The sequence below is a fragment of the Equus quagga genome, chromosome 11 (genome assembly GCF_021613505.1).
Source record: "Equus quagga isolate Etosha38 chromosome 11, UCLA_HA_Equagga_1.0, whole genome shotgun sequence".
NCBI classification, from domain to species: domain Eukaryota; kingdom Metazoa; phylum Chordata; class Mammalia; order Perissodactyla; family Equidae; genus Equus; species Equus quagga.
Window position 1 is genome coordinate 112,171,771 of NC_060277.1, and position 26,109 is coordinate 112,197,879.

Sequence of the window (26,109 nt, forward strand, 5' to 3'; positions counted from 1 at the left end):
GGATTGTGCGCCCAGATTCCAGTGGGGAGGCCGCAGAGGCAGTGCGCGCACCTGTCTCCTGGCTCATGAAAACCTCACACAGGGGCCCTGCACATTTTCCCCTTTCCACTGTCTGGACGAGGCCCCCACGGCGATCTGAGAAGCTGAGTGTGACGGGGAGCCTCTCTGGGCGGCTCCCCCACACGGACTTGGAATACGTTTCTATCACGTGAAACTACTGACAGCTAGGGTTTATTTGATACAGCAGCTCACGTTACGCTCACTAGCGCCGGTGAAGGCGATCACAACACCGCCTAAGGGCTGAGCAGGCCCCTCGTGAGTGAGCTCTAGTTTCATTCATTCAAGACGCACTTGCTGACACAAAAAAATTCCAAAGCACGGGAGAGAAACTAAGATCACAAAGACAGCCCTCAAACTCAGAGGAAACGGAAACAGAGTGAGCTGGAAAAGAGGAAAAGACTTCAAAACGAGATTTTCAGAAAGACAACGCAAGGAACAGAATCAATTAAAAAAACAACAACAGTAAATTCTTCAATAAAAATGAGTATATGTGAATTAGAGTAGTAGATATTAAAAAAGAACTGACCGGAAATCCCAGAAATGAAAAAGAGAGTCATGGAAACCAAACACACCTTGGGAGATCCCACAGAAGGCCTTGGGGAGAGATGGGGAGACAGCTGAAGTGATCGTGGCTTCCTTCTTCCCGCAGAAATGAAGTCACGAGTGCTCAGATTTAAAAGGCATGTCAAATACAAAACAGGGTAAGTAAAAACAACCCCCGCCAGGACACACCATTCTGAGAGAGAATGGACCGACTACCTGCCCAGGGAAGGAATCACGGGATCGACAGCAGCCTTCTCATTAGCTGCAGGCAATGCTGGTGCTTTTCCAAAGCCACGAGGAAAAATAATGGCCACCCTGCCATTTACTACCCAGCGTAAACTGGAGAACAAAATAAAGACATTTTCATACCAAGACCGGCAGAACTTCCCATCAACACGTGGTAGCTGCAAGAACTACGAAAGGATGTATTTCAGCAGGAAGAAAAATAAACCCCTAAGAACATGCAAGAAACAGCAACGAGTCAAACAAAACCAAACCCTCCCCATACACCAGTGTTGAGAAATCTGTTTTCTTTGTTCACTGTAAAGTAAATATATATTTTGTAAAGGTACAGTAAGTCCCGTATAACAATAATACAGAAGGCAGTAAGGGGAATTCAAAAGGTATTCGGACACTAGTTACCAGGTTAACATTGTTTCCTTTACTAAAAGATCAGAAATAGAACCAGTAACTTCCAAACCAGCAGAGGAGAAAGGAGGACAGTGAGGGGGTTTGTAGGAAGAGCCATGCCAGGACAAGCCAACTTACAAACTGCCCTTCATCGATGCCAATGACGGCCACGCCCAGGGCCTCCTGCGCCGCGTCCCGGAGCTGGCAGGCTGGCAGCGCCTCCATGGTGTTCCTGGGGAGAGAAGCCAGAGCGTCCATAGGGCGGAGGACACTGGGGAGAGGAGAAAGCAGAATGCAGGGGCCAGGGAACAGCTCTCGTGACCATGCGTCGCCCTGCAGAGCCGCCTGCGATGTCTGCCTAGAGCTCTGAGAAGCCAGCACCCGTGGGAAGGCAGCCAGGGAGAATAAAGGACCTTGTTCAGAAAACCAGCCACTCAACACAGGCTGTTTCACTTCACACTTTGGACTAGAAGTTAGCAATGCCTGACACGAAGCTCAAGCGAGACCCAAAGGTCTTCTCCGCTTCTATCCAGCGGGCCGGGGGCAGACACGGTGACCTCATCAGGCCCAGGGCCCAGGAGACTTTTAGGGGCCAACAAAATGTTTTAACTTCTTTTAAAAGTCAGTAGAATAAATAAATACAACTCAGGCTGGGTTATATTTGTCTTGCTATCAATGCAATCATAAAATGAAACTTTTGATTTTTTTCTTTTTATGGAGGAAGGGGCCCACGAAGGGAAAAGCCCTAACATGGCCCTGGGCAGACCACCAGCAAGGCTCTGAGACTGTGCGCCCTGCGCCCAGGAGAGACAAGCCTGGGACTCCAACCAGCAGGAAGAACGTCCTCCAGCTGGCCCCTCTGGCCACTCAGAGGATCCCTCCAAGATCCAAGAGCTGCTAACCGGCACAGCCAGGAGCCAGATCTCAGTCCCGCAGAAGATTCCTACCCAGCAGAATCTGAAAGCGAAAGGCATGTGTGGGAACGCGTGGGAACATTCCAGTGCATCGAATGACACAGTGGACCCCACCCCGCCCCACACCAGGGTCTTTTTGAAGAGGAATGCCACTCTTTGTCCTCTTTTTAAATAGCTTCTGTGTTTTTCTACAATGTTATTTTCTTCTGTTTCATTTTTGTCTGCTCCTCTGACCTAGCCTTCGGAGGCGCTGGCAGTTTCCTGAAGCCTCAGCAGTTTGCAGCTGCATTTATAACAAAACAAAATGCTTTACAACTACGGCTTGGTTATCTTGCCATAATCCTACTTCGAGATCTGGGAAGAATATGCAACTATTTTGTGCATTTTAAATTCCCTCGTTCCTCCCAAAATAGAGAAAATGGCGAGCGAGCAAGGCAGGAGGCCAGGTCTAGCCGCGGCAAGGACAGTGTCTCTGGGGCCTTGTTGCTGCCAGTGCTCGGTCGCTGCTGTGGCCCCTACAGCCCACGTTAGACAGGACTGGTGACACTCAGGGCAGAGCTCCGATTTACCCCCGATCTGAGTGACTCTGCAAGCCGCACGTCTAGTCCCTGCAGTGTTGCCTGCTCCGCTTTCATCCTCCTCCCGGATGCTCCCCGCATCCCGTGCAGCCGACACCACATTTTAGGGACGAAGAAGCAAACCCGGACACAGAAACGAACTGCATCAGACAGCAGGGCCGGGAAGCATCACTCAAACCCCCACACTTGTAAGTCCGAGTCCTGGGCACTCTCTGCCCCACCACCGCCTGGTTGGAAACCCCACGCTCCACCCCGGAGCCAAACACTGGGCGGCTGGGAGACCGCAGGCCCCGGGCGTAGCGCAGCATGGCTTTGCTGCTGGGGCTCAGGCAGACAAGTCCCGAGGACCCGGAAAAGAGCGTCTCAGGCTCGGAAACATCAGGCCCCAATGAGCTGCCAAGGAACGGGCAGGAGTGAGACTAAATTTAACCCCCCGACCTCAGGTTACAGACTGAAATGTCCACAGGGCGCAGGCAGATCAACATAAAAGGGAGATGCACCAGGGCCACCGGAGGACAGGGAGTCAGCGAGGACAGCCAACCAAAAACATGAAGTAAAAATTAACATGCAGGCCACACAAAGCCAGTTTGCAGCCTGCACGCAGGCCCAGAGCAGGGTTTCCCAGCCTCGGCCAGACACCATGACGTGTGGGCCTGGATCATTCTTCCTTGTGGGGCTTCCCTGTGCCCTGTAGGATGCTGACTCACTGGATGCCAGTAACGTGCCCTCCCCTCCTCCAGTTCTGCAAGCTAAAAACGTCTGCAGACATTGCCAAATGGCCTCTAGGGGGTCAAAACCACCCCCGGTTAAGAACCACGGGGCTGGAGTCCTGTGAAAGGCCAGTCCCAGGCGACCTCCCAGGCCACGTTGAAAGTCTGCTGATTTGAATGTTTCAGCGCCAGGCCTCAGCGGGCTTAACCATCCCCACTAAAGAGCTCTGACTGTAGGTTTTGCATCCTGTGAATTTTCACGGGGCTTCTCAGAAGAGGCGTCAGGACAGGAGGTGGGGACTGACCGGTCGTGGGTGGAGAAGTTGCTGCTGTACCGCGTGTCCTTGGCGTACTTGATCACCAAGCACTTGTACTGGGCAATCTGGAAGCGACGGACGCGTCTCATCAGCTCGGTACTGCAAGGACAGAGGGTCAGCTGAGGCCCACGGCTTGAGAGTCAGCGAGGAATTCCCCAGCAGCACAAGCCGCGCTCCCCAACACTCTCTGGGCTTGAGACCCACCAACGGATGGGAAGACCGCAGAGCGGAGCATGGGAAAGAACAGAGGACAGACAGGGCCGGCACTCAGAGTCCGCAGTCCGGGCCTGAGAGGGACATACAAGTGCCATATGTCACCCAGGGCCTGGAAATCATAAAGGCACGTCCAGGTTCGAAGTCATGCTCTGTGGGGAGGGCGGCAAGGACCGGCCCTCTGGTGGTCTGGGGAAAGGCTGGAGGGGTCAGTTTCTCAGGGATGTGGTGCAGTGGGTGCAGGGCAGAGGGGTCGGGGCCAGCAGACTGCATTCATTCCAAAGTAATCTCATCCAGAGCGCCTCCTCGTCTGAGTTAAGTTCAGGAGAACTGTTTGTGCAACTAAGAAGCACTTTCCCTCTGGGTCCAAGAGCCCACCCTGAGCCTCACTCCCCGGCGAAGGGGTTTGAGCTGGAGGGACCCCCAAGGGCCATGTACGAATGGGCCAGGGAAGCTACTCAGCCGGCTCCCTAGCCGGTCCTGGTCCAGTCCGGGGATGGTTCTCACATCACGGGGCAAAGGCGCCCCGGCTGGACTCCTCAGTGTGGAAAGGATCGCCGTTTCCTCGGAAGGAAACTGTCACACTAGAAGGACGGTGCTGCTACTGCAGGGCGCAGGGCCTGGCCCACGGCAGACACAGGTTTTAAAAGACCTGGATGCCCCTTTCCGAGAGGTCCCTAGTGAGGGGCTACACGGTAAGCAGCTGTGACCAGCTCCAGAAGGGAGCGGCGGTTGGACGACCCTAATGGGAGAGGGGTTTGACCTGGGCGGGAGGGGGACGAGCGGCTGGCCAGGCCCGGATTCCAGGGAGGAGCCGCATCCTGGGCGGGAGCGCGGTCGGGCAGCGGGGCTGTTCTGGGGGCGCTCTGAGAGGGGCGGTAGGGGAGGAGGACGGGGCCCTGGGGGCCTGGGGGGGAGGAGGAGGAGGAGGTGGTCCCGGCCCAGCCCCGCCCCGCAAGGCCATTACCTTTTCCCTGAGAACATGGGTCCGAGAATCACCTAGGAGAGAAGGAGAGGTCACTTCGGGGCACGGCGCGCGCCGGTCACGCTCCCGCCCCCGCCCCCGCCCCCGCCCGGCTCCCGCACCTGGATCTGCCCCCGGGTCTTGCTGGGGGAGCCCGGCAGCACGGTGGGCAGGTTGATGTAGTTCATGGCGCCTCCGGGAAGCTCGAAGCCCAGGGACCTCCACTGCCGCCGCCCCGCAGGCTCGCGCCGGTTCCCGCGCCGTCCGCCCCTACGCCCAGCACGCGGGCCAACCGGGAGCCGGCGCCGCAGCCCCGGAGCCAATCACCGCGCGGCCGCGGCCTGGCGGGAGATTTGACCGCAGCCCTCGCCCTGGTGGGCGGGGCCTGGCCGCGCGCGCGCGGGGCGCACGACCCCGGGGCGGTGGGCGGGGCCTCGGGGGCGTGTCCGACCGAAGCCTCGCCCGCCCCGCCCGCCCCGCCCGCCCAGTGTAAAGGGCGGGGCGTGCGCCCACGTGGTTGCAGGCACCAGCATGGATGTCACCGGTGAGAATCCCGGGAGGGAGGCTTCCTGGAAGAAGATGTCTAAAGAGGTAGGCGGATTACAGGGAGAGCCTGGGGCTGAGGAGCGTAGCTCAGAGATCAGAAGGGAGTTCTAGGAAGGAAGCTCAGAAGCCATCTAGGCCACTCCCTCCCGTGTGCGCCGTTGAGCGCCTGCTGTGTGCCGGCCCCTGAAAGCTTCAGCACGGTGATCCATTTTACTTCTCGCCACAGGCAGGCTTTCGTTAGTCTGATGTTAAGGGTGGAGAAAATTGAAGCCCTGGCTATGTTAATATCTGTAAACCCAAAGGCGGTTGGGGTCGGAGTTCTGATGTTAATCTCAGGTTACACAATGAGTATGGAGAATGTGCCAGACCGTGAAGGATGCAGAAAGACTGGTATTATTTATTTAGGGGTGGTTGTGAAGGTTAGAAACAACATATGCAAAGCACTTGTTATGATTATCATTCAGGTACAATTTCCCACTTAACTAGTTTTCCTGCATTTCAGGCAGTAGTTCTTTTTCTGCTCATGGACACATCTGAGAATCTGAGGAAAGTTATGGATCCTGCCCCCAAGAAATCCCATTCTCTGTCTGTCTCTGTGTCACACACACACGCCTCTACAATATCAGAGGACTCTCAGAAACCTATTCCAGTATCATTATCATAAATCATGGCAATAAAGATGATGATAGTCACAGAGTGCAAAGTATGGCTGTAAACATCCTACAGGAATAACATTTACAGGCTCAGATTGAACAGATCCAAAGACCCCTGGCCAAGAAGGCTGCTGACCGGGAGGAGGAGGTAGCCCACATTTGAGTGATTAGCTTTGCTTCGTTTACACGCCCGATCCTTTTAACCTTGTGAGGCTGCTGTTGTTATTATACAGATGTTATTATACAGATTATACAGAGGGAGCTCAGACCCAGAGACGGTAGTAAGTTGCCCAGAGTAAAACAGCCTGTAAGTGATGGAGCTTGGATGGCACCCTGACGCCAGAGCCCAAGACACCCTGTCTTCAAATTTCCCCGTGCAGGCTTCATCCGTTCTCTTGTGCCTTTGAGCCCTTTCTCCAAAACCTGGTTCCTCGTTACATTCTGTGTTAAGTCTGAACATCTTAGCCTGACGTCCAAGACTCTCCTTCCTCCAGCCCCTGCTTCTCAGCCTCACCTCTGTTTCCGCAGTCTGCCCAGTCAGAGTTTCCAGACTGACCTTTGATCCCTTCCCCCTCACCTCTGTGCCTTTGACTGTGCTGTGTCCTCCTGCAGTCAGAATTGTACGTCAGGGAACATCAGCTCCATGACTCTTTCTCTGCAGTGGCCACCCTGCTCCCTGGCCCCCAGATCTTCTCTGCCGTAGGAGTGGCGCCCGTGGTGGTGATGCGGGGTCGGTGAGCCGAGGAGTCGAAAGAAAGATTTCTTGGTCTCTCAAGATCTGGCAGTAGTGCTCTTTTATTTAGAGAATAGTGTGGAATAGCATGGGGACAGGGCCCATGGGCAGTCAGAGCTGCTGCGTGGGGACAGGGCCCACGGGCAGGAGGAGCCGCTGCTGCTGCCCCGAGTTGAGGGTTAGGGCCAATTTTATAAGGCATGGGTATGTGAGTCATCTCTTTACAAGACAAAGGGAAGAACATGGAAAAAGTTAAAATGGTATCAGTGCAGGTGGGCTCTGGTCATTGGATGATCCCATGACTTTTAGGTAAGAATCAAATCGGATTAAGTAAAGGTCAGAAGCCACCACCCTAAATCAGTTACATGAGATTGCCAGACAGCAACCAACTTAAGTTCTTGCCTTCCCCATTAAGAGTTTCTAGGGACAAGGTCATCTCTCTTCTTCTTCCTGGTACAGAGAGGGAGCCACCTTTTACAGATAGAGATTTACCTTACAAATATAAATGTGTCCCAACAAGGGCAAGTTCCATTCCTCAGAGCCTCCCTCCCTGTCCCAGTTTATCAAAAGCAATCAGCTCCAAACAATCCCCATGCCAAAGAGACATATCCTGGGGCAGCCAATTTCAGGTCCCTAAAAGGTCATCCCCCCTTCCGTCACAAATGCAAATATCTCTCAAAGAGCAAGCAAATTCCAGTCCTCAGAGCCTGCTTCTCATCTGTAGTTTTAAAAGTAACCAGCCTAAAATCCTCATCAGTGGCACTAACTGGGACACATTTACGGGACCTCATCTCTCTGTTAAGGCTGTCTGCTGGTTAAAGGCATGGCTGTCACTCTAGACCACAGATCTGAGAACATCTGCAATGTTGTATCCGAAGCCCCTAATTAATTAGTGGGGGGGAGAGTGGGGAGCACGTTGCCAGCCTGGAGACTGGAGGGCCTTGAAGGAAGCTGAGGGCATCTGTGAGAGCCTGAGATATTAGGGAGGAGGCTTCTCAAGGCGGAGAGGAGCATCCAGGCGTGCCACAGGGGTGGGGGGTGGGGGTGCACACTGTGGAGAACAAAGGCCTTATGGGAGCTTGTATCTGTGTCCCCTAGGAGCTGGAGATTCAGTACAGCCCCAGCGGCTGGGTCGTCCGACGGGGAGCAGAGGAGACCCTGAGGACCTACTCACAGATAGGAGACGAGGGTACTGGGGGACTCTCGTGGCTGCTCCGGGTGGACTTCAGCATGTGGCAGTGGTTCAGAAGGCCGGGGCGGGGAGGAGCCGCTCTCCTGGGCAGTCCCAAAGTCCAGGCCCTGCAGAAGCCTCGTCTGCTCCAGGCCAGGCGTCCAGGAGCTCTCGCTGCAGGACGACCAGAGACAGGAGAGGCCCAGGCGACCACATCCCACCTCCCCTCCTGCCCCACCAAGTGGCCCAGGCCCTTAAGGCCACATACCACAGGGGCACAGGGAGGTGGGTGGAAAAAGGAAGGCCTCCCATTTGGCTGCTGAACGTGGGATGTTGCTATTTATAAAAAAGCAAAGAAGCCTTTCTTTTTCTTTCAAGAAATCAGGGCTTGGGAACCTGTAAGCTCTGAAGCCCCAAGGGTCATGTCCACCCCCGCCCTGTGTCTCCGGAGTGCGACCATGTGATTTTCACACTCGGTGAAGTGTTGGAGCCAGGCTGGGGCAGCGGTTCCCCCGAGGAAGTGTGGGTGAGAAGGCAGGCAGCCCCTCCCCTCAGTGGGAAAATGGGGTGTTGGCAAATGCTGTGTTTCGGCAGAGTGAACAGAACTCCCACGCCTGGTGCATCTCGACACTGACATAAGCCAGCGAGGGGAACAGGCTTGCGGAGGTTTGTCCCAGCACATTCCAGCCCCCTCCCTGTCCCGATACCTGCTGGGCGGAGCTGTTCCCTGGGCTCTTCAGAGTCCCCTTCTGTGCCCAGCTCTGTGCCAAATGCGTCTTTATTTGCTCAATAAATATTTGAGTGTGCAGTGAAACCTACCTGAGCCTGCAGAAACCTGTTTGTCCATCTTAATGGTCTTGAGGGAGAAAAGGGCTGCCCCCGTTGAGAGAGGGACTCGCTCTAAGAAGAGTGTGCCGCCTGGAGCCCTCGGGGCCTCTCTTTGGTAGCTCCTCTCCATAAGCCCTGCGGACAGCTTCAAGTGTCCACTCCACCCCGCTTCCTTGTGTCGAGGCTCCAGCTGGCCCAGGGGTGCTGCAGGTGCAGAAGCCTTTTCTCAGATGAAGAACAGAGCCCGATAACAGGGGGCAGTCGGCCGGGCGAGTGAGCAGAGCCCCGCGTGTGCAGGGTTGGAGCTGTCTCTATTTAAAATGTTGACACTTTGTTCGTCATGCACTTTTTGGCATTAGTTTTGATTTTTTTTAATTGCATTCAAATATAATTTGTCTTTGTATTGGTCAGTTTGGGCTGCCGTAACGAAATGCCACGGACTGGGTGGCTGGAACAGTAGGAATCTATCTCTCACGGTTCCGGAGTCCAGGAAGGGCAAAATCAAGGTGCCAGAGATTCAGTTCGTGGCGAGGGGTCTCTTCCTGGCTGCAGATGGCTGCCCTCCCTCTGTGTCCTCATGTGGCAGACAGCGAGCTCTGGGGTCTCTTCCTCTCCTCATAAGGGCACTAATCCCATCGCAGGGACCCCACCCTCAGGCCCTCATCTCAACCTGATTGCCCCCCCTAGGGCCCCGCCTCCTGATGACATCGCATTAGGGGTAAGATTTCACCGTATGCCTTTGGGGGACACAAACGTTGAGCCCATGCAATCTTCATTACTGAGTTTTTTGGTCCCCCCTCCCTCTGCCCCATTGTGCACAAACTCACCCCACCCCAGTCCAGGCCCTGCTCCATGAGGCTGACTTACTCAGGCTCACACTCAGCTCCCGGGTAAGAGGGAGGAGCAGGTTGACAGGGTGATGGCGGCCGGCAGGTCAGTACCTGCCCACCAGCCGGCCTCTCCTGGCGGAGTGCCCCCGACCTCCCCAGTGCTGCCTGTGGCCTGGAGATTGCCTCCTTGGAATCAGACTCACAGGAGGCGGCCGGGAATGTAAAGTGGAAATGATGAAAAAGCCTCCTGCCCACCCAGAAAGGCGGAGGGGAAAGAAAACATGTTTTATTATTGAGTAAAGATTAAACCAAACTGCCATGCGCATCACAGGCAAGCCGCTGCAGAGACTGCAAAGCCAGGAAGAAATCTCACCCTTTTATGTGGCCGGGCAGATGCCCCCCTTGCGTACCTGCTGTCAAGATCAACATGCCTGTCCTCAAGCACGGGGACCTGGCAGCACCATCTGCCACACTAGTCCATCCTAAATCCACCTGGTATTTAGGGTGGCCATCTGTGCTTGCAAACTGCCTTTATCCAGAGGAAAAAGAAACCTTTCGCATCTTTATGACTGAGAGGCAATTTGACCCCTGCATAAGTTAGCCAGGAGCCTGCATTCCTCCGGTGGAATGGTAATGGTGAGGCAGAGGTGGGCGTGGGAGCGGGTGGGGGTCGGGTGGGGTGGGGGTGCATGGCCAGGACAGGACAGATAGGAGGGGTGGGGAAGCGCAGGGGCACTATCTTCCTTGATGATTACATTTCAAAGAGATGGCTTCCAGGTCCTTGAGAAAAATATTCCTAGGTTATAAAACTGGCTGGAGACTCATTTAGCTTTTTTTTTTGCTGGGAAAGATTGGCCCTGAGCTAACATCTGTTGCCAATCTTCCTCTCTCTCTTTTTTTTCCTCCCCAAAGCCTAGTGCATAGTCGTATATTCCAGTTGTAAGTCCTTCTACTTCTATGTGAGCCGCCACCCCAGCGTGGCTACTGACAGACGAGTGGCATGGTTGGCGCCCGGGAACAGGACCCGGGTCACCAAAGTGGAGCACACTGAACTTTAACTGCTAGGCCATCAGGGCTGGCTCTCATTTAGCTTTAAAAATATTTACAAACATCTCAAAGGGATAGAGAAAGGATTTATAACTGTAAGTTCCCTCAAATAAATGCTCTAAGGGAGGGAGATAAACTCTTTTCCTTTTTTGTACCAGGGAGAATTATTACTATTATTATTTTATTTGTATTCATCCTTACGGTGTTGACCTATTAACTTTCAATGTTCTCTTCTAATAAGCAGACCACCTTTACCCACCAAGGCCTGGCCTCCCTCAGGCTGGGCACACGGGGCTGCTGGGCGAGCATGGGCAGACAGCAGAGGGAGGCTTTAAGAACTGCTTCCTCTACCAGTAGGTTTTGGTGTGTTTTTTTTTTTTTTTTTTTGGTGAGGAAGATTGGCCCTGAGCTAACATCTGTTGCCAATCTTCCTCTTTTTTTTCTTCTCCCCAAAGCCCCAGTACATAGTTAGGCATCATAGTTATAAGTCCTTCTAGTTTTTCTATGTGGGATGCCTTCGCAGCATAACTTGATGAGCAGTGTGTAGGTCCACGCCCAGGATCCCAACCAGTGAACCCCTGGCTGTCAAAGCAGAGCCTGCGAACTTAACCGCTACGCCACCTGGTGGCTCCTCTACCAGTTTTTAAACTTGTTTTACCAAGATTCTTAGTAAAAATATATTGTACAATAAACTACACAAGTAGAGAGAGAGAGAACCACAGTCAAGGGGTCTCGCCTCTGCAGGTCCAGCAGCTCGCCTAAACCCTGCGACGGGTGCACATCTGAACTCGTGGTCCCCCGAACCACGCCTCCCCCAGGAGGACCAGCCGCCAGCGAGGTGGGTGGGGCCCCGTGACCGGCAGCCTCTGCTTCTGAGAGGGTCTCGGGGGGCCCCCCCTACCATCTCCGATTTTTCCTCTCCAACAGAAAAATGAAAGAAGCAAAACAAAGGCACAGAAAATACAACCCCCCGTTCTGTTTTATTGTGGTAAAATACACAGAACATGAAATTTACCGCTTTACCCATTTTAAAGAGTGCAATTCAGTAGCACTTAGTACATTTACAATGTTGTGCGACCATCACCTCTATTTCTAAAACACTTTCATCCCCCCACAGGGAAGCCCACCTGTTAAACAGTGGCTCCCTATTCCCCCTGCCCCCAACCCCTGCAACTGCTCACTGCTCTCTGTCTCTGGATTTGCCTATTCTGGACATTTCGTATAAATGGAACCACACATATGTGGCCTTTGGGGTCTGGCTTCTTCCCCTGGCATCGTAATGTTTTGGAGGTCCGTCCACGTTCTAGGATATGTCAGTCCTTCATTCCTTTTCATGGCTGAATGCTATTCCATGGTGGACGTGTATCTTTTTTACCCGTTCATCTGTTGACGGACATTTGGGCTGTTTCCACCTTTTGGTTATTGTGAATAATGCCGCCGTGAACATTCACGTACAAGTTTTTGTTTGAAAGCCCTAATTTCTTATTATTAAGTTCAAGAGACAAAGCCGTTCTACCAAACTGTATATACTGCAAATGCTCACGGCCGCCTTGTGCACTGAGCTCAACGTGGACCAGCGGCAAACGGGGACAGCTCCCCTATCTGCAGACCGCACGTTAAGTGGCCCGGCTCCGCACCGTCTGCAGTTGGCTATGTTCAGGTAACAGTTGTTTTCTGATTACAAAAGGAGCGTATGCTTACTGAAAAAGATTTTTAAAAATAAAACCATCAATAATTCCACCACCCATTGTTAACATTTTGACTTGGTTTCTTTGGTCTCTTTTTTTCTCCTAGGAGAAAGCATTCTGTATTTGTAATGTGCAATCCTGTTTTTTGTTTTTTTGTAAGATTGGCACCTGAGCTAGCATCTGTTGCCAATCTTCTTTTTTTTTCTTCTTCTTCTTCTTCTCCCCAAAGCCCCCCCAGTACATAGTTGTGTATTCTAGTTGTAGGTCCTTCTGGTTGTGCTGTGTGGGACACTGCCTCAGCATGGCCTGACGAGCCATGCCATGTCCGTGCCTGGGATCCGAACCAGCAAAACCCTGGGCTGCCGAAGCAGGGTGCGTGAACATAACCACTAGGCCATGGGGCCAGCCCGGCAATCCTGTTTTTAATAGATTAAAAACATTAAAAATTCATTCTAATCCAAAAGAATTGAAAATAGGTACTTAGATACACTTGCTCATAGCAGCGTTACTCACAATTGCCCAAAGGCGGAAACAGCCCAAATGTCCATCATTGGATGAATGCACAGACAAAATGTGGTATGTCCATACAGTGGAATAGCATTCGGCCATAATCAGGAGTGAAGTTCTGGTACATTCTAGAACATGGATGGACCTTGAAAACATTATACTGAGTGAAAGAAGCCAGGCACAAAAGCCACGTATATATGCTTCCATGTATATGAAATGTGCAGAATAGTAAATCCATAGAGACAGAAAGCAGCCTGCCACCACCCACCGGGCCACCTCCTAGAGAGAGGAGATTTCTCCTTCTCAGGGTCAGCTGAGTTTTTAACATCTCAGGGAAACTTGTCCGGGTCGTGCATCCTACAGCCGCTTGGTTTTAATTGCTTTTCAATTTAGAACATCAATTTCAAGATCAGTTTCCTAGTTTTGGCACCAGATGAATCTAGCTGGTCCACCTGTACTTTAAGGACTCTTGTGCTAAGTAGATGGCTACCTTTTGATGAACGCACTCTGTTGCTGAGCTTGTCAGGCACAAACATCTTCTCACTGTGCTCGTGGGCGGGTAGGTGGCAAACCCCCACGGAGGCCAATGGGCAGTGACCTCAAAATGACAAATGAATGGACCACCTGGTCCAGAAATTCCACTGCCTAGAGCACGTCCTACGGATCCGTGTGCACGTGTGTCATAATGCCTGTGCAAGGCTCTTCGCGGCAGGGTTGTTTGTGATAGCTGAGCCCAGATGCCTCTCAGTACAGACTGGTTCATCGTCTCTTGATCCATTCAACTGATATTCATTGGATGCCTGACCTGTGCAGGCCCCCCATCTATGCACATGTGACCTGTCCGTGAGCAAAACAGACCGACCCCTGCTCCTGTATCGCTGTGACTCTTGGTGGGCAGGGGAAGATGATAGACAGTCACATAAGGCAGAAGGAAACATCACCGCCTGTCAGAAGGGGCACATGCTATGGGAGACCCGGAGCAGGGGAGGGGATGGCAGAGCGTGGGTGTGAGGGTGGTCAGGGGTCGCCCCTGGGAGAAGGTGAACAGGGGAGAGTGGATTCTGTAGAGCTGCAGGGCCTTCAGGGGAGTGTGGGAGCAGTGAGGGACTGAATCTTTGTGTCCCCCGCCCTGTTCGCAGGTTGAAGACCTAGCCCCCTGAGTGGCTGTGTTTGGAGGTGGGGCCTCTAAGGAAGTGATTAATGTTAAACGAGGTCATAAAGGTGGAGTCCTTATCCCTCAGGGCTATTGGAAGAGACGTCAGAGAGCCTGGCTCCCGAGCGGGAGAGAGCTGCATGCACACACACAGAGGAGGCCATGCGAGCACGCAGCAAGAAGGCGGCCGTCTGCCACCCAGGGGAAGGGCCCTCACCCCCAACCCTCCTTCCGCCTTGAGCTTGAACTGTGAGAAATCGGTGTGTGCGGTTTAAGACCCTTACTCTGTGGCATTTTGTTACGGCGGCCGGAGCGGACTAAGACGGGAGCCCTGGGTGGCTTTGAGCCTTGGAGCGATGGGATGGGATGCCCATTCCAGCTGGCTCACACCCGTGGCTGTAGGGAGTCCTGTGGAAGCAGCAGAGTGGCTGTCACCGCCTTCCAGGGGAGAGGTGAAGAGGGATCCCGGGTGGTCTCAGTGAGGGTGGGGAGGAGACTCCGGAGGAGGGAGAGCCAAGAGAATTTCTTGATGACTGGACATGGTTGTTTGTCCTAAGCAACTGGTGCCACTGGTTAAATAGGTTAACGTGCAGCCATAGGATGGAATACCAAGTAACTGTTTCAAAAAAGAAAAGAGGGCCGGCCCAGTGGCACAGCAGTTAGGTACGCACTTTCTGCTTCGGCAGCCCAGGGTTCACTGGTTTGGATCCCGGGTGCAGACATGGCACTGCTTAGCAAGCCGTGCTGTGGTAGGTGTCCCACGTATAAAGTAAGAGGAAGATGGGCACAGAGGTTAGCTCAGGGCCAGTCTTCCTCAGCAAAAAGAGGAGGATTGGCAACAGTTAGCTCAGGGCTAATCTTCCTCAAAAAAAAAAAAAAAGAATGAGGAAGCTCTCTGTGGACTGGTTGGGAAAGCTCTTCCAGAGATGTTAAGTGAAACAGCCGGGCAGAAATGCCTTTAACATGCTGCGATTTGGGTTAAAGGGAGGGAGATTCTGTATCATGTTAGTGGGGGTCCCTGTGGCTGGGGCGGAGAGCTAGGCAGATGGCAGAGGGGAGGGAGCATTTCACTGAAGAGGCTGTTGTGTATTTTTTTTAACCGTATAAACATTATTTCTGCATAAGAAAAATTAATGGCATTCACTTATTTGTTAATTAATTCTCAGCTCTTAATTTTCGCAGATTAAATTCCCCTAAACGTTTAAATACGATTTACAAAATGTGTTTAATTCTTAAAAAAACACTTTAAATTATAATCACAAATGCAATATATCTGATTCGCTTAACAGAATCTCATGGTTCTAACTAGTTAAAACTTATCTATCTAGCAATAGGTCGACTCTACTAAGCGTGTCCTGCAGAGTGGTCTGCGCCCAGCGTGGCACGTGGACCCGCGTGGAGCCTGTCTCGTTCCGGTCGTTAGGTCCTTGCAGAAGTCACATGTCAGGCTCTGAGCAGCTGGTCGGTTGAAGGTTTAGGAGACGAGAAGTCTCTCCTGACGCCTCCGTGGGAAAGGGAGTGGGGGCCCCCGGAGCGCAGCCTGCCACATCTCTTCTAAGAAGCTGCCCCCCAGCCTTGTGCCCTCACTCCAAGGGCAGGGGGGTGGGCAGACATGGTCAGTGATGGCAAAACTGGTTTTGCAGCCACTTTGCCTGTCCTGCAAAGGCAGCCTGGTCCCCGACTTTGGCACATGGGAGGCTTAGCATATACCACGGTTTTTATTTCTCTGGGCCTTGAGCTGTCCGGCTGAAAGGGAGCTGGTCATACTACATGGAGTTTGCATCCTGTTTTCGCCCTTTACGTCCTGAAATACTCCAGCTTTTCCTTTGTCATTAGTGCATTTTAGGTCCAGGTTATGCAATCTTTGCCTGTTCCGAGGTCATGAGGATCTATTTTCCTTTCTAGGAGCTTTGTTGTCTTCTCTCTCACATTTAGACCCTGTCGCCCACCTGGTGTGAAGTTGGGGTCAAGAAACTTCCTTTTCCATTTGGATACTCAATTGACCCAGCCCTGCTTATTGAAATGTTTATTGGTTACGTACTTTCCTTTTTCTTTTTTCTTTTCCCACACAATTTTTTTTTTAAGTGCTTACCGTGTGTCAGGTCCTGGGTTTACAGAGGAGGGCAAAGCAAAGCCCTTGTCTTCACAGAGCTCCTGTCCTGGTGAGGGCACAGACAGACAGTAAACCAGGTGGAAAATATGTCAAGGATGGATGAATGCTGGCATAAAAAATAATTCAGAGAAAGGGGATATACCGTAAAGTATTTAAGCAGTGTCCTACCACAGGTCACTGGGCTGTGCCCGATCTTTTGCTATTATAAATGGTACTAGTGTGGGCATCTTCACAACAGGTCCCTGGGAATATTTCTGGCTATTTCCCTGTAATAAATGTATAGATAGGGACGAATGCACCAAGGAATGTGATGTTCTTGGCCTTTGATACATACGGCCAAGTTGCCCTCCAGAAGAGCTTACCAATTTACACTCTCCCCAGTGCCCAGTGTTGGGGGAGCTAAGCTGCCAGGGTTTCAGTGATTGTTGGGGGAGCATTTGGGGCATTTTTACTGCAATGTAAATATAAGAATCCCCTCCCACCTCTACACCTCTGCCTGAGGTATTTATTTCTCTCTCTCTCTTTTTTTGGTGAGGAAGATTGGCCCTAAGCTAACATTTTTTGCTAATCCTCCTCTTTTTGCTTGAGGAGGATTGTCCCTGAGCTAACATCTGTGCCAGTCTTCCTCTATTTTGTATGTGGGACGCTACCGCAGCATGGCTTGATGAGTGCTGTGTAGGTCTGTACCTGGGATCCAAACCTGCAAACCCTGGGCCAGTGAACTTAACCACTATACCTCGGGGCCGGCCCCTTTATTTCTCTTATAATGCCCTTCCTCCTTCTTCTCCACCCAAGTCTCAGCCGGTTCTCACATCACTCGGACCCCTCCCATCGTGGCACTCAGTTATATATTCATATTGTCTCGTTATCTATTTATTTCAAGGGAGCCCACCCCTTGTTTCCCTAGATTACTTTTCCAAGTGCTTAGAAAAGGTCATTCTTCCCAGAGCACGTAGCACAGTGTGAGGCCCATACAAGCATGTGATAAGGGGTGTCCGCCAGTGCCGGTCAGAACTAGAGCTCTCACTTAGTGACAGACGTCGGCAGATAGCATTGGCCCCACCTGGGTGAGGCGGTCTGGTCTGTGGAACGACACACACGTGGAAGCTTTGGAACCACCACAGACCCTCACGGGGCACCGGCGGCTGGAGCTGACTGGTCGACCCATGGGGCCTTCAGCAAAGAGGTTTCTACCCGAAACACAATAGAAAGTGCTGCTGCCTGAGGTTGTGATGACAGACATTTGTCCCTCTCCCGAGACAGCCACCAAGAGGGCCCAGGCCGCCAGGGGGAGCCTGCTGCACGTCCCCTATGGAGACAGGGAACGAGAGAGACTGGACATCTACTTTCCTGAGGACGAGTCTGAGGGTGAGTGGGGGGCGCAGTGGCCCCGTGGCAGAGCACAGCCGGCGCCCGGCCGCAGCCCAGCCTCCTCCGTCTCTTGCAGCTTTGCCCTTCTTTGTGTTTTTCCACGGAGGGTACTGGCAGAGTGGAAGGTAAGTTGGGGAAGTGGGATGACTTGATAGTCACTGCTAGGTCTGCGCCCGGGATCTGAACCAGTGAACCCTGGGCCGCCAAAGTGGAGCACGTGAACTTAACCACTCAGCCACGGGGCGGCCCTCAAGGTTCTTAATTACATCTGCGTAGACCCTATTTCCAAATAAGGTCACATTCACTGGTACTGGGGGTTAGGATTTGCACATATCTTTTTGGGGGCACTGTTCGACCCACTGTACCTGGTGAGACACATATTCAGTCTACTCTCTAGTCAAAGGGAAAGCCACAGGGACCAACTAGCCCAGTTTGGTAGGGACGGGGGGTGTTTCACAGGATATGGGGCTTTCGGTGTTAAAAAGAGAGTCCTGGGCAACCCAGGACAGCTGGTGACCCTCAGACAAGCAAGGTATTCGGGATCTTCAGGACGCTGTACCCTAGGATCTTACTAAGGAGCTGCCTGTGCCGGCCCACCGCCCTTCAGGCAGATTCATCCTCATGGCTACATGTGCCGCACCTGTGCCCTTTGCCAGGCGAGGCTCTCTACGTGTCTGATCGCCTTCAGTTCTCGAAAAGCAGACCCTAAGAGAAAAAAGATGATTGTCCCTATTTTACAGATGAGGAACCCAGGCTTAGAGGTTAAATAAAGTCCCCAAGGCCCCATAGCTAGCACGTGATGTGGCAAGCACAGAGCCCACCTTCTTCCCCATACCACACGGGGTCAGAGAGGGGCTGTGCTGGGGTGGACAGGACACAGAAGCAGTAGTGGCCACGTTGCCTCCGGTTGTCGCATCTTTGTCTCTTTCTGCAGTAAAGACTCGTCGGCCTTCATGGTCAGCCCACTGACAGCCCAGGGAGTGGCCGTGGTGGTAGTGTCTTATGACATCGCCCCCAAAGGTGAAGGGGGTGGTCTTGCGGGTTCGAAGGTTGGTGGGCTTTGGACGGGACAGAGCCCCAGTGGATCCTGACCCAGCTCGAGCTCTCTGCAGGCACCCTGGACCAGATGGTGGACCAGGTGACCCAGAGCATCGCGTTTGTCCAGAAGCGGTATCCGTGCAATGAGTGGGTGTCACTGCGGGTTTTGCTTTTGTCGGACGATGCTGGGTGGGAGGACAGAGGATTCAGCCCCTTGGATGCAGCCCAACTTCCCTTTCTAGCCTGTGGAGCAGAAGGCAAATTGGGACTCCTTGATACTGGCCTGATGCTTTGGGGAAACTGAATTCAAATCTGGTCCTCTGCTCTGACCCGTCCCAGGGGGATTTACCTGTGTGGACACTCAGCTGGGGCCCACCTGGCCGCCATGATGCTGCTAGCCAACTGGACCAAGCATGGAGCCACGCCCAACCTCAAAGGTTTCTGTGGGGACTGCAGCCGGACGGGGCAGCCTTCACCCTCCCCTGATGGGCCGGAGGGGCTGCACCAGTTGTTCGAAATCCCAGTAGCTGTGACTGTTGACCTGGGGGTTTTGAGCCCTGTGAGCAGGGCCCGCTTTGCTCCCTCTCTGCCCCCTACGCTGGTCTTGTCCCTCTGGCACTGGAAGTTGGGCTGGCCCCATCTTGCCCCACCTGTGCCTGCATGAAGCCTGGCCTGGGTGGAGCATTGGCCCTACCTGCAGCCTGGCCCTGTGGCTGTTCTTCACCTTCACAGGCTTTTTCCTGGTCAGTGGGATCTACGACCTGGAGCCCATCATGCACATCCCTGAGAACGAAGCTCTCCTCATGACCCTGTGAGTCACTCACCCCCACCTCCCCCGGCTGGCCTGGAGCCTGTGGGAAGGGCCAGGGCTGAAGCAAAGGCTTCTCTCTGTGCTGACCCATGCCCACCCCCTGCACCAGAGAGGATGCTCAGAGGAACAGCCCACAGCGGTGCCTGGAGGTCGCCCTGACGCAGCCCGTGGATGCAGCCTGCCCCGTGCTGGTGATTGTGGGCCAACACGACTCCCCCGAATACCACCGACAGTCCAGGGAGTTTTATCAGGTACCCTCAGCACCCTGATTTTGGCCGGAGGTCAGGGGTCATGCAGTCTCATTATCTTACCCAAATGGACCCTAAGACCATCAGTCATTCAGTCAACAATTACTTAGTGAGCACCTGGCCTATGCAGGCACGACGCGAGAGCCCCTCTCCTCTCCCGCAGCCTCATGCTTCCTCTGCCCTCCTGTCTCCTACCCAGGCTTTGCGCCGAGGAGGGTGGAAAGCCTCGTTTGAAGAACTCGATGATGTGGATCACTTTGAGATCATTTGGAACCTCACCCAGAAGGACTACGTGCTCACCCAGGTGGGATGTGTCCCTTCGCTGAGGATGCCGGGGGTCCTGTCACAGCCCGGACGCATAGTAGGCGGGGAGGTGGGGAGCACAGAGGAGCCGCTCAGCTGGCTCTTTGGCACCCAGGAGGCTGCGGGACCTGATGGTGGGCTTCGAGTGCGACACTTGCCTCCTACCCCTCACCTCCCTCTGAAATAGCCCAAGGGGAGCTGCAGAGTCCGGTCCTGGGCACACAGGTGGGATCCGCACGGGGCCTCGGTGTGGATGGGAGAGGCAGGTACAGGAGAAATTCCCCTGTCTCTGTGTAAGCTGAGAGCAAACGCCAGCTCCAGACGGGAACGGATGGGCGGATTTGGCTGCGCAAATGTTCATTATGATTTTAATACAGGGACGCCTTTTAAAAGTCAAAGGACGAATTGGGAAAAGTATTTGCCACAGACCTGGCGGATAGAGAGTTACTACTGTTTTCCTTTTTTCTGGGAAAGTGGGCACTGATTTAGCTTCGCTTTTTAATCAGCTGCCACCTCAGTGGAGCTTTTGTAACATTAGGTTTTAATTCACAAAGTTAATATCTTGACTACATAAAGAGCACCTTCAAATCAATAAGAACAGTTCTTATTTCCCTTTAAGAACAGAAATAAATAGGAAAAATGGACAAATAATAAGAAACAATTTAAGAAGAAATATAAATGGCCAGTAAACATGGGGGAAAATTAAACTGCATCGGTGATCACGGAAATGTAACTGAAAGTGACAGTCCTCTCCCACCTCTCCTGGAAATGTCCTAATTAGACTCGCGCCCAGCACTGGTGAAGAAGTATTGAAAGGAGCCCTCTGCAGCTCTGCTGGTGGGAGCACAGCCTGGTAATGTGGATCCAAACCCTCTGACCCAGTAATTCTGCTGCTTGGAATTTGTCTTCAGGATAATCAGAGAAGCACATGAAGATGGTCTCCAAGCTTTATTAATGTTCACAACTTGGAAACAACCTAAGTGTCCAATGAGGTCAAATTACAATGTAATCAGCTAATGAAACGAAGTTTGTGAAAATTAGGATGTGTCAAGTTGATTCAGATGTGAGAGCAAAAACACAGGAAACAGGTGTTCCAGTGTATTCCCAGTTTTAAATACATAGACAGCTAGACCCTTAGAGGCACACATGTATGTACATGAAAAAATCCATTTACCAGCGGTATTGCAAGTACATTTTAAAAATTCATGCCCACATTTTCTACTGCGAAGATGTATTACTTTTTCTTTCTTTTCTTTTTTTTTTTGAGGAAGATTAGCCTTGAGCTAACATCTGCCACCACTCCTTCTCTTTTTGCTGAGGAAGATTGGCCCTGAGTTAACATCCGTGCCCACCTTCCTCTACTTTATACGTGGGACACCTGCCACAGCACGGCTTGCCAAGCGGTGCCATGTCCACACCCGTGATCCAAACCGGCGAACCCCTGCCCACTGAAGTGGAGTGTGCAAACTTAACCAGAGCGCCACTGGGCTGGCTCCCATGTATTACTTTTTTTAACTGGGAAAAAACAAACACACTTAAATGGCATCTCTTAAAAAATGTAAGAAGTAAATATTTTAGGTTTTGGGGACCGTATGTCTCTGACACAACTACCCACTCTGCCGCTGTAGCTCAGAAGCTGCCACAGACAGTTCGCAGACAAATGAACGTAGCTGTGCTCCAATAGAACTTGACTTATGGATGCTGAAATTTGAATTTTGTATAATTTTTACATTTCATGACAAAATAGGCTTTTTAAATTTTTTTTTTTTTCAACCATTTAAAAACGTAAAGCCGTTCTTAGCTCATGGGTTACACAAAAACAGGCCTCGAGCCGGAGGAAAGTCTGCGTGCGGTTGGGAGCTTTACTGGGACGTGTCCGGGGAGAAGTGGGAAAGCGCTCACTTCAAGTCACATTTCTGTGATCACTAACGCAGCGTTTCTTTAATCAGATTCCTCCGCAGAGATCCTCACAAGAGCCTCTCCAATTCTGGGCTTTTTGTATCTTTTCTTCCTGCTGCAGATGATTTTGAAAACAATCTTCCAGGAGTCCTGACAGCGCCTGAACCCCAGCTGGTGTGCACCGGATTTGTGAAGCTTCTCTGAAGAGCCCGACAGCGTTCCCTTCCTGTCAGCCCTCAGCTTTCCCCGGCGCCCAGCAGCGCCTTCGTTTGAGTCCCTTCTCGCAGTCCTGAACACGAGTACAAATCTCCGTGGCCTCTCCTGGCCTGGATGGAGCAGCCTCCAGGAAAGGTCCGGCCCAGGTCAACACTGCGTGATGCCCGGAACTGCCTCTGGGCCAAGTCTGGCCCCCAAGCCTGCTGAGAGGGCGTGACAAAAATGACAGCTTCTAACCACACGTGGACTAACCTCCAGCTCGATGCCTGTTTTTGTATGACCTACAAGCTGAGAATGACTTTATGTTTTTAAATGGTTGAAAAAAATCAAAAAAGAATATTATTTCGTGACATGTCAAAATTATATAAAATTCAGATTTCAGCATCCATCAGTAAAATTTTATCAGAGCACAGCCCCGTTCATTCGTTTACGAATTGTCTGTAATGGCTTTTGAGCTACAGCGGCAAAGTTGGGTAGTTGTGTTCGAGATATATGACCCCCAAAACCTAAAATATTTACTATCTGGTTCTTTACAGAATAAGTTTGCCAATCGTTTTGTAAGAGTTGCCCAAACCAGTTTTTGTTGTGTCTTTTGCTTCCCTTCTTTGTCTGCTCTGTCCTGGGCCCCACCTGACCTTTGGATCTGTCCCTGAACACCCTGGGATGTTAGCCTCGGGGCTGACACCTTGACTGTGAGAGGACAATGACATCCCCAGGTAGGACACACTTCTGGCCTCCCCAGGGCTGTGTGCACTCAGTTCCCGAGGAGCCAGCTGTGTCTACCCACACCCTCCACGGCCCACCCCCTCTCTCCGCCACTCTGCATAGCTAGCAGGTCAAGAATGATTAATTATAGTAAAAGTAGGTAATGGCCTGAATATTCATCAGTAGGGAATAAATACATCTAAACAGCCAACCACCCTGTAGCCGTTAGAAAGAAACCTGCGTTTAGATCTCCAAGACATTTGTTACATGACGAAAAGCAAGATGCTCACGATACAAAATAAGACCATCTCAGTAACCTTTCATCACACGCATTCACAAAACGACGTGTTTCTGCATGTGCCCAGTGTGTGTGAATGCAGAGAAAAAGGTTGGGGAGGACCCACACCTCGTGCCTCTGCTCCTCCCCGGGCAGTGGGGCTGGGAACAGGGGGAGTGGGGTGTTGGCTTTGTCTGGATTCTTTGTATCTTTTAGGATAAGAATGTAATGAGTCTTTAAATGTACTATGTAATTTGAAACATTAAAATATTCGAAAAGCTTCAGCATGCAGGCAGATGAGAATGGCATTATAGGTGTAACTTGAATCCATTCCGGATTTTTAAAGGAAATGACTCACAAACTGTAGGACTTCGTTTAATATTTGTAACAAATTCCTCGTGAGACACCTCACAGCTGCTGGCAGGAAACCCGAGTTGTGACCACACCTGGGTGGAGAATTGCTCCCTTGGGTTGTGCCCTTTTAAGGCAAAATGCCTTAAGGTAAGCAGAAGAGAACAAAAAAGTGTCACCCGCTGTGTGATCCTATTTTCATTTAAGAAGGATACATAGTCACATATATGGGCATATGACATTCTGGAAGGATGTACACAAGATAACAGCAGCTAACCTACAGGGTGAAATTGTGGGCAATTTTTATTTTCTTCCTTTTATCTAATATAAATTTTTATGTGACTATAAACATTTTAATATAAAAGTTACATTAAATAGTCTACATTAGATAACTATCAATGTTAAATTTCCTGATTTTGACACAAATTGTGCTGTGGTGATATGATAAATTGAAGTATTTAAGCATAAAGAGGCATAAGGCTTTCAACTTATTCTTAAATGGCTCACGTAAAAAAATACATATACATGTATATTATATATATATATATACTCACATACTCATCTATATGCATACATACGTGCACATGTGTATGTACAAATCCATGCATGCTCAAGTCCCTTAGTTGGCCCTTGGTATCTGCGGATTCTGCATCCACAGACCCAACCAACCAGAATAGCAAACACAGTCCACAATCGGTGGTTGGGGAAACCCGCGGACACCGAGGGCTGACTGTTGTCCTCAGAGAGAGAATAAGAATGAGAAAACAGAAAACAGGGAAAATGCAAACCAGTTAGAAAACCTGGGTAAAGGGTACATGAGTATTCCTGGTACTATTCTTGCAACTGTTCTCTAATTCAAATGACAAAATAAAAAGTTACCAAGAAGTTGTGACATTAAAAGAGCAGGGGTCAGCAGGCCGCGCGGGGCTGGAGGACCAAGGAGGCCTCTTTATTTCTGGCCTGCGGAGGAGAGAGGCGCCGTCTGCCCACCCACCCCTGCAGCTGGGAAGTGACTTCAGAACACCCTGTTCCCACACAGACGGAGGACTCACAGATGTTTTTCCCATAGGCTGCAGGACTTACTGTGGCTGGGACGCCTGCTTGGAGGGGGAAAGGGAGAGTTTGCCCTGAGGTCGGCCCCCCACCCTCGCCTGGTCTTTCCCTTTCTGCTGTAGGTTTGTCACGTGGGGGCCCGGCCCCTGGACCCGCTGGACGGCAGCCTCTGGAACCCCCAGGTCTGGGTCAGCGATGTCCTCAGGGACTCGGAGTTCCTTCTTTCCCTGTCCCTTAGCCCTTCAAGCCCATGTGGAATTTCCTGTGTGGGGTCAGAACCCTGTGAAACTCTCCTTTCTGACTCTGTGGAGCAGGTCAGGGCGCCTGGGCCCTCCAGCTGACTAGCACTCGGGAGCTGCTCATGGATCTGTTCCTAGAGCCCGGTGTTCACCCCTGACTTCTTGTCCTTTCCAGACTTCTGCCAGAGGCCCCGGGGCTCCATTTATTCACCCGTCAAAGACTCTGCCTGGAGCAGGAATAGGCAGGCAGAACCGAGACTGGGGAGGCAGGTCCCAGCACACACAGGAGGTTGGGATGTGACGAGGGTGGTGTTTCAAACCCATTGTGCACAGCCACTGATTGAATAAACAATGTGGGGGCAACTGGCCGGATCTCGGAAAACATAAATCTGAACACTTTCACGCACCTTTTGTTGAGACGTTTCAGGAGGGGTCAAGACTTCAGATAAAAACCCAAACCAGTAGAAATCTTCAATGAGTATCTTTTATAAATCATCTCAGAGTGGAACAAGCCTTCCTAAGGACAGCAAAAACAATATAAAAGAAACCAACCAGAAATAGAGAACAAAACTCAGAAAGAAATGAGTGATAAATATGATTGCAGAAAAATCTAAAACTTCTGTAGGAAAAAAACATACCACAAAGTCAAAAGACAACCAACAAACTGGGCTGGGGGGTGGGGGACATGACAAATGAAGTGAAATCCTTTATGTCTAAAATGAAGTCCCTTATGTGTAAAAATTCTCACCAAGTAATGGGAAAAACATCAGTAACCCAGCAGAAAAGCGGGCAAAGACATTGTAGGGGAGGAAAAACCCCTCCTCTACCTTGTAGGTCCTTTTGTCTGGACTAAGAATTAAATTGACGTGAGACAGAATAACAGGAGGAAATCAAACAGACTTTAATAACATGTATACATGGGAGAAACCCAGGAAATCTGAGTAACTTGCCAAAATGGCCAAAGCCACCACCTTCAATACCATCTTCAGCTAAAGACAAAGCAGGGTGTTGGAGGTGGCAATTCACACGGAGATGAAAATGCGAATGTTTGATAAATAAATGTTTACTGGGCCATCTGTAGACAGTGTGACCCGAGAGAGAACTTTGATAAAAATGGGCCTCCAGCACCTTCCTGTCTACCACACCTATTTATATTACACTATAGTTATCCTATGGTATTAGCTCCTTCCTGGGACAGAACTTCTGTTTTAATTATTTTAGGCAGTTAGGGGGAGAGTCAAAGTTCCTTTCAGAGTCTTTTGTTCTTAAAAACAATCAAGCCAAAGACACACATTTTAGGGTGGCCAATTCTGCTCTCCCACAACGTGAACCGCTAATTCACAAAAAAAGAAGTTTAAGTGACTGATCAACCGGAGAAGAGATGATCAGCCTCCCTTTTA

The 26,109-nt window shown here is 51.3% G+C and overlaps 2 protein-coding genes across 13 annotated transcripts in view; one reads left to right on the forward strand and one right to left on the reverse strand.

Annotated features, from left to right (window-relative positions):
• The window catches only part of TK1 (thymidine kinase 1), a 12,420-nt gene extending 7,230 nt beyond the window's left edge, over positions 1–5,190 (reverse strand). Inside the window, exons 1-4 of the mRNA XM_046676074.1 lie at positions 5,052–5,190; positions 4,933–4,964; positions 3,741–3,851; positions 1,372–1,465 (exon numbers count right to left, since the gene is read on the reverse strand). Of these exons, the coding sequence (XP_046532030.1) occupies positions 1,372–1,465; positions 3,741–3,851; positions 4,933–4,964; positions 5,052–5,117 (303 nt within the window). The 5' untranslated portion in view covers positions 5,118–5,190. The remainder of the gene's footprint in view (positions 1–1,371; positions 1,466–3,740; positions 3,852–4,932; positions 4,965–5,051) is intronic.
• AFMID (arylformamidase) lies at positions 4,599–23,674 on the forward strand. Of its 12 annotated transcripts, none has more exons than XM_046676065.1 (13): positions 5,475–5,520; positions 7,960–8,050; positions 8,627–10,326; positions 11,482–11,575; positions 14,072–14,345; positions 17,462–17,694; positions 18,504–18,589; positions 18,682–18,754; positions 18,947–19,044; positions 19,340–19,418; positions 19,528–19,669; positions 19,866–19,970; positions 21,990–23,672. In XM_046676065.1, the coding sequence occupies exons 5-13, from the start codon at positions 14,133–14,135 to the stop codon at positions 22,020–22,022; spliced, it is 1,062 nt and encodes a 353-aa protein (XP_046532021.1). In that variant the 5' UTR covers positions 5,475–5,520; positions 7,960–8,050; positions 8,627–10,326; positions 11,482–11,575; positions 14,072–14,132; the 3' UTR covers positions 22,023–23,672. The 12 variants fall into 12 exon arrangements, with proteins under 12 accessions (XP_046532026.1, XP_046532024.1, XP_046532028.1 ...); XM_046676062.1 differs by having other exon boundaries at positions 5,476–5,520; positions 8,411–10,326; XM_046676063.1 differs by having other exon boundaries at positions 5,476–5,520; positions 8,411–10,320.
• Positions 23,675–26,109: the final 2,435 nt, after the last annotated feature.

Bases quoted from the DNA above. Each gene is read 5' to 3' on its own strand.
- AFMID (XM_046676065.1), top strand. From the start codon at position 14,133: ATGTTAAACGAGGTCATAAAGGTGGAGTCCTTATCCCTCAGGGCTATT. The intron at 14,346-17,461 runs GTGTGTGCGGTT...CTCCCGAGACAG, and splicing joins GCTTGAACTGTGAGAAATCG to CCACCAAGAGGGCCCAGGCC. The intron at 19,670-19,865 runs GTACCCTCAGCA...TCTCCTACCCAG, and splicing joins AGTCCAGGGAGTTTTATCAG to GCTTTGCGCCGAGGAGGGTG.